General features: G+C 46.6%; 1 protein-coding gene across 7 annotated transcripts in view; it reads left to right on the plus strand.

Annotated features, from left to right (window-relative positions):
• Positions 1–214: 214 nt before the first annotated feature.
• DAZAP1 (DAZ associated protein 1) overlaps positions 215–12,734 on the plus strand; it is a 68,610-nt gene continuing 56,090 nt past the window's right edge. For 4 of the 7 annotated variants that reach the window (XM_077271128.1, XM_077271113.1, XM_077271148.1 and 1 more), the window contains exons 1-2: positions 563–718; positions 9,617–9,657. In XM_077271128.1, coding sequence (XP_077127243.1) covers positions 690–718; positions 9,617–9,657 — 70 coding nt within the window. In that variant the 5' untranslated portion in view covers positions 563–689. Of the gene's footprint in view, positions 719–9,616; positions 9,658–12,734 lie in introns of those variants that run through there. The other 3 variants (XM_077271121.1, XM_077271137.1, XM_077271165.1) reach the window with 3 other exon arrangements.

A 12,734-nucleotide genomic window follows, 5' to 3' on the forward strand; every position in this document is an offset into this window, starting at 1 on the left:
AGTTTTCATTGGCTGTAAGCTATAGTCATCAACATTAACAGAAATAAACACTTGAACTAGATCACTCTGTAATGACTCTATCTAACATATGAGTTTCACTTTTTGCATTGAAGAACTGAACTAAATTAACTTCTTGATGATGTTCTAATTTAGTGAGAAGCACCTGTATGTGCGCCTTCCTAGCCTGCAGTATGTGGATGCTGGCTATGGGAATATGGGAGCCATAGAGGAGATTTCCTAGTTTGCAGCAGCAGCTAATCTGTTTCTGCCTTATGTAACATGGGGTAAGGTCCTTGCGCGCCGATAAGGCGGTGAGGTGAGGCAATGCTGCCGCTTCCCCCACACGTGTGAAGCCTCACTAGCCTGGAGTGAGAATTCGTGGCTCTGTACAGCGGAGAAGAGGGAGTAGAGGTCAGAGAACGGACCGCCAGTCGGCCCCACACTACCGCGCTCAGAACGCACCAGAAATGTCTGCTGCAATGCATGGTCCTTCCCCTCAGACATGACTCCAGCAAAATGGCGTCTTTCCGTATACTCATGACCTTGCCTCTAGTGTCCAAAGTAATCCGTGCGTAGTGACGCTGGCGCTGCCCCCTGCCTGGAAACCCCGTAGCCTCGCGCTGTGTTACCTACTCGTCGGTTGGAGGTGCTGAGAGAGGCGGCGGAGGCACGAGATCTGCCGCAGAGAAATGAACAACCAGGGCGGGGATGAGATCGGGTGAGAGGCCGGAGCGGGTGGCGGGTTACATGAGGTAGTGCCGAGAGGAAGGAAGTGAGGTGACCCTGACAACGTGAGAGACTCGAAGGCCTGGGCGTGTGAGGAAGCCCCGGGACGTGTGCGCTCCCGCCAAGCAGCCTGCATGGTGCGGTGCTCGGGTGTCCGCACATGCTCTGTGCAGCCTGGCGGCCATGGAGCTGAGCCCCCGGTGTGTGAGGCCCCTGCTCCGCAGCTGCTGGCCCGAGCCGTGTGCTGTGGGCTGAGAACCGGTCGGGCAGGTTGGTGCTTTGTGTGCTAATTGCTGCGCGCAGCAGCTGCTTATCGCTGGGATTAGCTGCAGGTATCTGCGCACATGATGCTCCTGCGGCCCCGGGGGGTCGTGGTATCCCGAGGGTGCTAGTATTTCTGGCAGGGCTTGTGCTCCCCGGTGACCAGAGGCGGTGCTGCAGATGCTGGCCGCCCTCTGCATGTATGCTGTACCTGCGATCACTAGTGCTGGTAGCTGGCTGATCTCCGGATGGGTGTAATGTAGGGCACCGCTCTGTAGTAGGAGCCTTCCTCTTCAGATGATGAATGGTCATCGCGGTGTCTGAGGGGTCTGCGCTTCGTGAAGGAAAACGTCAAAAGTATGTGTTCCACCTTAGATCCTACTTGCTTAAAGCCATCTTTGTCGGCAGCACATCGTGTTATGTAAAAAGGATGTGCTGCCCAGAACAATCAGCCGGTGTATGTTCCCCCCCCCCCCCCTGCGCCATCAGCCGGTGTATGTTCCCCCCCCCCCCCTGCGCCATCAGCCGGTGTATGTTCCCCCCCCTGCGCCATCAGCCGGTGTATGTTCCCCCCCCTGCGCCATCAGCCGGTGTATGTTCCTCCCCCCCCCCTGCGCCATCAGCCGGTGTATGTTCCTCCCCCCCCCCTGCGCCATCAGCCGGTGTATGTCCCCCCCCCCCCCCTGCGCCATCAGCCGGTGTATGTTCCCCCCCCCCCCCCTGCGCCATCAGCCGGTGTATGTTTCCCCCCCCCCCCCCCCCGCGCCATCAGCCGGAGTACGTTCCCCCCCCCCCCCCCCTGCGCCATCAGCCGGTGTATGTTTTCCCCCCCCTGCGCCATCAGCCGGTGTATGCGCCCCCCCCTGCGCCATCAGCCGGTGTATGTGCCCCCCCTGCGCCATCAGCCGGTGTATGTGCCCCCCCCCCCCCCCGCGCCATCAGCCGGTGTATGTGCCCCCGGTGCCATCAGCCGGTGTATGTGCCCCCCCCCCGCGCCATCAGCCGGTGTATGTGCCCCCCGCACACAATACCTGCCGCTTGTGCCTGCGTCTTGGCAGGTGTGTGGGTGGTAATGATATCGCCAAAGCTCACCATGTGGAAATGAGCACCTGTGGACGGCACTAGATGAGCCAGCCGATGTGTATGGGCTCCTCCCGGCTGTCCCCCAGTCGGTGATGCCAGGCTAAATAAGGATTAGGTTGTCTGCAGTCACATGCCTGATCCTATTGTTCTTTGGGCAGATAAACTGCGGTGAGCGGAGTATGTGTGGAGGAGTCTGGAGAGCCTGTTCATCCAACACGTCTCCAATCTGTATGCCACTTTGGAGCAGAAATCCTTGCTGATCCATGTCTACACCTAGAATCTGTTACTTGCATTACATCTTATTAATGTTCATTTACACTGCAAGATTATTGTGAAATGTGCGCTCATTCACTACAATAGGACAGTGTAAACAGGCTGCTGATCACCTGACGATTGAGGAAAATGTTCATTGATTTCGTGAAATGATCTTTTGTGCTGCACAAAAGATCATTGTTCTCAGCCGTGTATCGTCCTGTGTAAACAGGACTCGTATTGCCATAAACAATGGCAGCATATGTGTACTGAACTGTATTATAGATCGTTCAGTGTGCATTAATGTGATGTGCCTGCATAAACAGGCTATTAAACGACCGCCACGTGTTAAATATTTATTGATTGGCCATCATTTAGGGCATCTGTCAGTAGGATAAGTCATTTATATGGGCCTGTAGGTCATACGAAGCTGAGAAAAAGGATGGTTTGATGTCCGTAATCCAATGTCTTGATCCTGAAAAATCTGTTTTTAATATGAAAATGAGCTTTAAAGATCTATGGGCCGGACACTGATCCCCCTGAGACTCTGCCTCCAGAGATTATTTTAAATGAATGGGGGAGTTACCAATGTAATGATGGGAAGTCTGTTCCCCTGATCTATGTGTCTCACGCTAGTAATGCCCCCTTTCATTTAAGATGAGCTCCGGAGGCAGATTCTCGGGGAGCGCTATGTGCAGCCCGTAGTTCTTAACAGCTCATTTACATATCACATAGTCTGAAACTATTTGCATTCTCTGACTCTTTTCAGGTTTTTCTCCAGGCTTTGTTCCTGTATGTACCCGAGCATTTAGAGTATATGAACTGCTGATGTCACAAAGTGTCCATATCTCGATGCCATACTTTGCTGGTTACTCTGTATATTCTTTGAATGGGCACCTACCTCAGAACGCCACAAGTTGTGCATCCACAGTGACATTTTCACCAGTGTAATTTTGGAAGAATCTCTCTATCCATTTATTCCAAACTTATCTAATAGCAGCTAGTTATTAGAGAATTATCTGTTGGCGGAGGACAATTTTCTGTAATAATGAATACTCGCGAATTTCACTGGGTAAAATTGGCGTTGTAGAATAAAATGGCACAATATACATAAATAATAAAATTGCAGCAAACACTAACCAGTATAGCAACAATAGGAGTTTATATTTTACAGCAAAACAGTTCTGTCCTGAAAGCCCATCCACATGCAGTAACTTGCAAATGTATCGAGCGCACAAATCTGCAGTAAAGGTATGTTCCCACGGTCAGTAAATGCTGCGAGTTGGACACTGCGTACATCCAGACCGTAGCATGTCTGTTTATCTTGCTGAGACGCTCAGTCTCCGCAAGATAAATGTCACCCATACAATGTATAGGACGTGGTGGTTCCGCATGGTTCAATGAACATATGTGGAATCGCCACGCGTACAAAAGCCGGCAGCGCTTTGGACGGAGTGGACATGTGCTGCCGATTACTGACAGTGGGGATGTGCCTAACTGGTGAAATCTATAAACAAAAGTAGTTAAAATAGTCCACAAGGATACTATAAGTAATTTATGTGACTGAAAATATGGTGGGTGGTCTGTATAAAATACAGTCAGCTCATATTGACCTGAACAGTACATGGGGAACAATCATTATTTCATACAAAAATTAAAAAAAACAACAACCTCATAATAACAACACCCTTCCATTAACAAACTCTCCTGACCAGGATTTGCAGATCCTCGTAATAAATCTGCAGATTTACAAATTATTGTTTCAGGTTAAATAGACCTGAATTGTTCTGCAGGGTTAAATTCTGGTGCAGATCATTTGTGGATTCTCATCATGGAGTACAATGCGAAAATCAAAATCTTTGGCAAGCCCCACTTATTACCAGTAAAATCTAAAATTCCTGAGGGAAAAAAACATTTTGCAGTTGAAAATTAAAGGACCTGAAACTATAATCACTACCCTTGAGATTTCTGTGGGTCTCCGCCTGGGACAAGACAGGAGACTGGCAGATGACCTGCTAAGAGAGTCATGGAATTGCCATTGGAGGCGAGTATTTATACAGTAGTAGTATTAGTATAGTGTTTATTCAACTGTCCTGTTGCAAATCACCAAAACTACCTGCACGTGTTAGTGTGGATTTCCCTGCAGATTTTAGTGCAGTTGCTACTGAAGATATTGTCAGAGTTTAATTTAAAAAAAAAAAAACAACGCATAAATATCATTGTTCGTTCTCATTTGTCATTTACATTATCTTTGCTTAAATATTATTAAACCCCCACCTAACAAATGAGTTACAGGATTGATCCTGCCGTCAAAACAATTTTCTGTCCCACACTTGACAAAATGTACAGGTCGAAGACCTTTCTCTGAAGCTAGCCATGCATGTTAAGACATCCTTCACACATCCATGTTTCCCGTATGTGTTTTTTTTTGTTGTTTTTTAACACGGTTACCAAAGGTACCCATTGTAACCTATGGTGCTATGTACAGGTCCGTTTTGTTCCGGCAGCACGGATGACATGGGCCAATACAAGTCTGTGAAAAGCACGTTCAGCACACGGCTGGCATCAGCGGACAATCTGTGTGCTGTCCGTGTTTACCATCACAAGGTATGGAAGAAGCTTTGTCATTTGTCTTTATCCATACCGGAAATACACTGATGGTAAATACGGACAAACTGGTAGAAAACATTGATGGATGACAACGGTACAGGTTTTCGTGTATGTGTTTTACACAGACATGTGAAGGGGGCCTTAGTAATAGGCAGTCTACTGTGCTAAGTTATACATGGTATTGCTTGTACACATTATCCCTCATGGGCCAGTATTTTACCTCCGTATCTGTAAACCAAAACCAGCAGAGGGTGATAAATCCTGAAGTGGTGACGTGTCTCTTTTATACTTTCCTCTGATTGTTCCTCTGCTTGTTTTGGCTTACAGATCCTGAACATGGTATAAGATGCATGCTACACTGAGTTGGCTCAAACAATCAAAGAAGTAATACACATTGTGCTGCAGGCATTGAGTGGCGAAATGAAATTTTACCTGACTAACAAGCTTTTTAGCAAATATCTGTTAGGCCGGGATCACACAAGCGAGAAATACGTCCGAGTCTCGCATGGTAATACCCGGCATTGCCGCCATCTCTCTGGAGCGGAGTGTGCGGCCGCGTGTGTTGCTATACGGCCGCTCTCTCCGCTCCTGAGTGACAGCGGCAATGCTAGGTATTACCATGCGAGACTCGGACGTATTTCTCGCATGTGTGATCCCGGCCTCAGGTGTCAGACATTCATTCCATGCTCCCATGGGCCTCACCAGTATATAGGGGCTCCCTGTTATTGCTTGCTAGTAAATCACTGCCAGGAAAAGAAGGTACTACCCAGCCTTCACACCAGAAATGAACAATAGTATTGTTCTGCAAGCATCATTCCAACAGTAAACAACTTTAAGGCTAATCATCCTTATTTGTGTATTTCATTGAATACGTGTATTATTTTATCAGGAATGTGTGAAGAGGGTCCGATCAGAACTGAATGGGTCTAGATGTGTACAGCATCCCCCAATGTGATGTCCTGACTCTGTGACAGAGCTGTCAGTTATAATGGTTTTATAATGGAAGTGAAACTGTTAATTACACTTAACTCTGTTCTTAGCCATAAGACAGCATCATTCATGTAAGGCTATGTTGACATCATGTTTCATACACTTGTCAGTGGCTTCATAGGGATTTTAGTCTGAAGCCCTGAAATATGATCTGAACATTGAGCTGAAAGGGCCGTTGACTCTACTGATGCACTATTAAGTAGAATATCACTTTTAAAGTATAGGTGGGAATGGTTTGCTTGTCTTAAAGGGGTATTCCCATCGTCAAGTAAGTAGTAATATTAGCAAATACCTCCAATTAGAAATTTAGTATAGTTCTTCTGATTTGCTATCTTTCATCATGTGTAGGCATTGTAGTGGCTTAGGTATCCATGGTTACGACCACTAGCAACTAGCTAATTGTAATGAATGGTTGTAATCATAGATACCTAAGCTGCTGCAATGCCTGAACCAGAAAAACTATACTACATTTGTCATTGGAGGTATAATCGATTATCATTATCTTTACATATTGGGATAGGATGTTTGAGATGGGAATACCCCTTTAAAGCGTAACTGTCATTTTCATTTAATAATATAGAGGAAGTGATTTTAATAAACTTTTAAATATACCTTATAAATGAAATCCAACTGAAAGCTTTTCAAAACATTCTAGAAGATCGTTCCTACAGTATGCTGTTTCTGAACCAGACAATCTGTTGTTTGTCCGGTAAATCTGTATTCGGTCCCACAGACAGTAAATACGGTTCTCTAAGGGTCAGGGCGAAGCCTACACGACGTGCACACTCCTGCCTGAATGCCATGCATTGTGAGTGCTTGCCGGTTTACTTTAGTCTTCTGCTCTGTCAGCTGATGGTTGTGTGTGGCACATGGCTCCATCTGCCTTGTCAGCTGATTGTCCTGTGTACTCAGTGACATCAGCACTTCAGTGCATAGCACAGACACACAGGGCAATCGGCTGACTAATGGCACATTTATAAATGGGCTTTAATGTTGTATAAACCTTACTTTTCTTGTACAGATCCATAGTTGAAATTGTAGGCTAATGAGATGCAAGTACAGTGGGTGGGCCCTTCACTTAAGGTACCTTCACACGAAACGATATCGCTAGCGATCCGTGACGTTGCAGCGTCCTCGCTAGCGATATCGTTTAGTTTGACACGCAGCAGCGATCAGGATCCTGCTGTGATGTCGCTGGTCGCTGAATAAAGTCCAGAACTTTATTTGGTCGTCCGATCGCTGTGTATCGTTGTGTTTGAAAGCAAAAGCAACGATACCAGCGATGTTTTACACTGGTAACCAGGGTAAACATCGGGTTACCAAGCGCAGGGCCGCACTTAGTAACCCGATGTTTACCCTGGTTACCAGCGTAAAAGTAAAAAAAACAAACAGTACATGCTCACCTGCGCGTCCCCCAGCGTCTGCTTCCTGACACTGACTGAGCGCCGGCCCTAAAGTGAAAGTGAAAGCACAGCGGTGACGTCACCGCTGTGCTGTTAGGGCCGGAGCTCAGTCAGTGTCAGGAAGCGGACGGCGAGGGACGCGCAGGTGAGCATGTAGTGTTTGGTTTTTTTACGTTTACACTGGTAACCAGGGTAAACATCGGGTTACTAAGCGCGGCCCTGCGCTTAGCAACCCGATGTTTACCCTGGTTACCCGGGGACCTCGGCATCGTTGGTCGCTGGAGAGCGGTCTGTGTGACAGCTCTCCAGCGATCAAACAGCGACGCTGCAGCGATCGGCATCGTTGTCGCTATCGCTGCAGCGTCGCTTCGTGTGAAGGTACCTTTAGAGCTCCCCTGCTTCTCTCCCTTTTCCCAAACCACTGCCTCCTCTGACTGTCACTGAGGCAGGAGAGCTGTAAGTGCAATGGCCATTCTCACTGCACTTCTCACCGGAAGTAAAAGGCCCAATCTACATCTTCCACATGCTACAGTCACAGATGTCCTCATGAGCTGCAGGCTGTACATCTTTACTTACCGTATATACTCGAGTATAAGCCGAGATTTTCAGCCCATTTTTTTAGGCTGAAAGTGCTCCTCTCGGCTAATACTCAAGTCATTGTCCCAGGGGGGTCGGAGGGGGAGTGGCGGCTCTGACATACCTGCTCCTGGCGTGGTCCCTGCATCTCCGATGGTCTCCGGGCACTGACAGCTTCTTCCAGCGTTGAGCAGTCACATGGTACCACTCATTACAGTAATGAATATGGACACGACTCCACTCCCATAGGGGTGGAGCTGCATATTCATTACTGTAATGACCGGTACCGGTGACTGCTCAACGCTGGAAGAATCTGTCAGCGTCAGGGAAGCTGCCAGGGACCGCCCCGGGAGCAGTTGTGTATAATGGGAAGGGGGAGCAGCACTGCGCGATATTCACCTGTCCTCGATCCACTGCCGTATTCCGCGTCCTCTGCTGTGACGCTCAGGTCAGAGGGCGCGATGACGTAGTTGGTCTGGCCCTCTGCCTGAGCGTCGGTGCAGAGGACGCGGAAGACACAGCGGTGCCCGGCGGTGGAACGAGGACAGGTGAATATTGCAAGTGCTGGGGGCCTGAGCGAGAGGTGAGTATGCCTTTTTTTAATTTTTTTTTAATCACAGCATATGGGGCAAATATCTCTATGGGGCATCTTATGGGGCCATAATCAGCATTTGTGCAGCATTATATGGGGCAAATATCTCTATGGGGCATCTTATGGGGCCAGAATCAGCATTTGTGTAGCATTATATGGGGCAAATATCTGTATGGGGCCATAATCAGCAGTTATGCAGCATTATATGGGGCACATATCTCTATGGAGCATCTAATGGGGCCATAATCAGCATTTGTGCAGCATTATATGGTGCAAATTTCTCTATGGAGCATCTTATGGGGCCATAATCAACATTTGTGCAGCATTATATGGGGGAAATATCTCTATGGAGCATCTTATGGGGCCATAATCAACATTTGAGCAGCATTATATGGGGCAAATGTCTCTGGAGCATCTTATGGGGCCCTTATTAACCTTTATGCAGCACTGTATGGGGAAAATGTGTCTCTGGAGCATCTTATAGGGCCATTATTAACGTTTGTACAGCATTATATGGGTCATATTTTAATATGGAGCATCTTATGGGGCCCATCATGAACTGTATGGAGCATTATATGGGGCTCCTGATTCAATATGGATATTAAAAAACGCTTAACCTACTGATGTCTCAATTAATTTTACTTTTATTGGTACCTATTTTTATTTTTGACATTTACCGGTAGCTGCTGCATTTTCCACCCTAGGCTTATACTCTAGTCATTAACTTTTCCCATTTTTTTGTGGCAAAGTTAGGGGTCTCGGCTTATACTCGGGTCGGCTTCTACTCGAGTTTATACGGTGTTTTAGTAGAGCGGAAAAAGGTTCTCTGGGCCCCTCCGAACGTGGCATACAGGCATTACTACCAAGTGGGGTGATAACAGGAATAAATGTTTGTATATTCCCTGGCGTTCATTAGGGACGGTGCTAGGGGAGTGGGAAGAGATGACGGTAACATGAAGTGCTTTCTTCCAGATGGTATTGCACGCAGCTCCACCGTTCCCTACAGACTAGTCTCTCAATCGTATCGCAAGCTTTAGTATCTATATGTAAATGTAACACAGCATGTTGGGGTGCATTTTTTTTATACTTTTGGTGTGTCTAAAGTACATTTTTCTTTTTACAGTAAACTCTTTGTTGGTGGCCTTGATTGGAGTACAACGCAGGGTAAGTTGATGCCAAATGACCTTTGTATATAATGAATATAAGCAGAGAAGGGCAAATTAATCCTTGAGTATTTGATATGTCTAGGCCTTCTCACCTGCCCCTGTGTAAGCCGCTGGCCATGTCATGCACATAAGGCTGTTTTCTGGGTCCTTTTATATTGATGTCTTTTTTAGGAAACCATTAAAGGTATATGACACTGAGTTCCCTTATCACCCTTAACCCCTTCCTGAAGTGGCCAATTTTGCTTTTGTTTTTTCTTGTTGTTTTTTTCTTGTTGTTGCTGTCCTAATGGCATCATTCATTTTACTGCATAGTGCATTTGAAATTGGGGGAATCCCAAGTGTTGTGGAATTGTGAAAAAAAAAAAGCAAAATTCACAATTCTGACCGTTTTTTTTTTCAAAAATTTGTTTTTACGGCGTACATTTTGTGGTAAAAATGACTTTGCAATATGATTCTGCTCATCAGCACAGTTACAGCGATACCAAAATTTTTTTTTTTTTTATTGATGGGAAGAAAAAAAGCTTTTGGGATGTCGCCATTTTCCAAAAATCATAACATTTTGGTATTTATCTTGTGTATTATCTATCTCCATATCTATCTATCTATCTATCTATGAATCTGTGTGTAAACATTATTCTTCAATGGAGTATGTAAAAAAAGAGGTTGGTCAAGGAAATGACATCACATTTTTTTAATTTAAATGATAGATCTTTATTTAGCCTACAAAAACTCATACAAATCTGCATGAAAATCCGCATCAAATCTGCTCGGATTTTCAACTGCGTTTTCTGCCAAGAGAGGAAGAATCCGCGCAGACAATTCCACAGGCAAATCCACAATTTATGCACATAGCCTTAGTTTCCTTGGCTGACCGTTGCCTCTATGGTTCTTCACGTTGCCCGTTTGTGATGCTTGAACTGCTCAACTTGAAACCCCTAGTCCCTATTGACATCTTTGGACGGGAAACACCTTGCTTGTTGATGCAGACCCAATTTTAAGCCTTTTACACAGCCGTTTCTTTGACTGTTTCAACCTTCATATAAAAATGATAATCACTTGCATTATTATTATTATTACGCCTTTTATTCCATGCGCTTTACATGTGAGGAGTGGTGTATATATAGTAAAAACAAGTACAATAATCTTAAACAATACAGGTCACGACTGGTACAGTAGGAGAGAGGACCCTGCGTGCAAGGGCTCACAATATACAAGGGATGGGTGAGGATACAATAGGTGAGGGTAGAGCTGGTCGTGCAGCGGTTTGGTTGATTGGTGGTTACTGCAGGTTGTAGGCTTGTCGGAAAAGGTAGGTCTTCAGGTTCTTTTTGAAGGTTTTAATGGTAGACGAGAGTCTGATATGTTGTGGTAGAGCGTTCCAGAGTAGGGGTGATGCGCCAGAAAAATCTTGTATGCGATTGTGGGAAGAGGAGATGAGTAGAGAAGGAGATCTTGTGAGGATCGGAGGTTGCGTGCAGGTAAGTACCGGGAAATGAGGTCACAGTTGTATGGAGGAGACGGGTTGTGGATGGCTTTGTATGTCATTGTTAGGGTTTTGTACTGGAGTATCTGGGCAATGGGGAGCCAGTGAAGGGATTGACAGAGGGGAGAGGCCGGGTAGTAGCTGGGGGGACAGGTGGTTTAGTCGGGCAGCAGAGTTTAGAATAGACTGGAGGGGTGCGAGAGTGTTCGAGGGGAGGTCACAGAGCAGGAGGTTGCAGTAGTCAAGGCAGGAGATGATGAGGGCATGGACTAGGGTTTTTGCAGATTCTTGGTTTAGGAATGTAAGGATTCGTGAAATATTTTTGAGTTGAAGTCAGCAGGAAGTGGAAAGTGCTTGGATATGTGGTTTGAAAGAGAGATCAGTGTCGAGGATTACTCCGAGGCAGCGAGCTTGTGGGACTAGGGAGAGTGGGCAGTGGGCAGCCGTTTACTGTAATGGATAGGTCTGTTGGGAAGGGGGGGGGGGGGTCGCGTGAGATGGGGGGAAAGATGATGAATTCTGCTGTGTCCATGATAAGGTTTAGAAATCTAGCGGAGAAGAAGGATGAAGTAGCGGACAGACATAGAGGGATTATGGTTAGTAGGGAGGTGATATCTGGTCCAGAGATGTAGATCTGTGTGTCATCAGCATAGAGATGATACTGAAAAAGATTCTATAAGCTGTCCCAGGCCGAAGGTGTAAATGAAGAGCCGGGGCCCTAGGACTGAACCTTGCGGGACTCCGACAGATAGAGGGCGAGGTGAGGAGGTGGTGTGTGAGTGGGAGACGCTGAATGTCTGGTCTAAGTACGACGAAATCCAGGATAGGGCCAAGTCTGTGATGCCAAGGGATGAGAGGGTCTGTAGTAACAGGGAATGGTCCACTGTGTCAAAGGCAGATGACAGGTCCAGGAGGAGGAGGACAGAGTAGTGTCGCTTGCTGTTGGTGGTTAATAGGTCATTGGTGACCATAGTTAGGGCAGTTTCAGTGGAGTGATGGAGAAGCCAAATTGTAAGCGGTCGAAGAAGAAGCAGGAAGAGAGATGGGAGGACAGTTCAAGATGGACGTGCTGTACCAGTAGTTTTGAGATATAGCTAGATACAGAGGATGGGTCAAGAGAGGGCTTTTTGAGGTTAGGTGTGATTGAGGCATGTTTAAAGCTTGAGGGGAAAACACCAGTTAGTGATAGGTTGAAGAGATGGGTTAGGGTTAGGATGAAGACTGTGACGAGGTATGGGATGAAGTGAGATGGGATCAGGTCAAGTGCACAGGTGGTGGTGAGATGCGATCTTCTGTAATGGTGGTGAAGTTGGTTTTGGAGGTGGAGGGCTGGGCAGTTGGGAGGAAGAGCTCTGGGGGTTGTCGACCAAAACTGTCTCTGAGGTTATCAATCTTCTGCTTGAAAAATGAGGCAAAGTCTTCAGCTGAGATGAGTGGGGAGGGAGGAGGTGCTGGGGGGACGGAGGAAAGAATTGAAGGTGTTGAATAACTGTTTAGGGTTGTGAGACAGGGAGGATATGAGAGATGAGAAGTAGGTTTGTTTAGCTGTGGCGAGTGTGGCCTTGAAAGTAGTGAGGGACTGTTTGAATGCA

This window comes from Ranitomeya variabilis, chromosome 1 (genome assembly GCF_051348905.1).
Source record: "Ranitomeya variabilis isolate aRanVar5 chromosome 1, aRanVar5.hap1, whole genome shotgun sequence".
Taxonomy (NCBI): Eukaryota; Metazoa; Chordata; class Amphibia; order Anura; family Dendrobatidae; genus Ranitomeya; species Ranitomeya variabilis.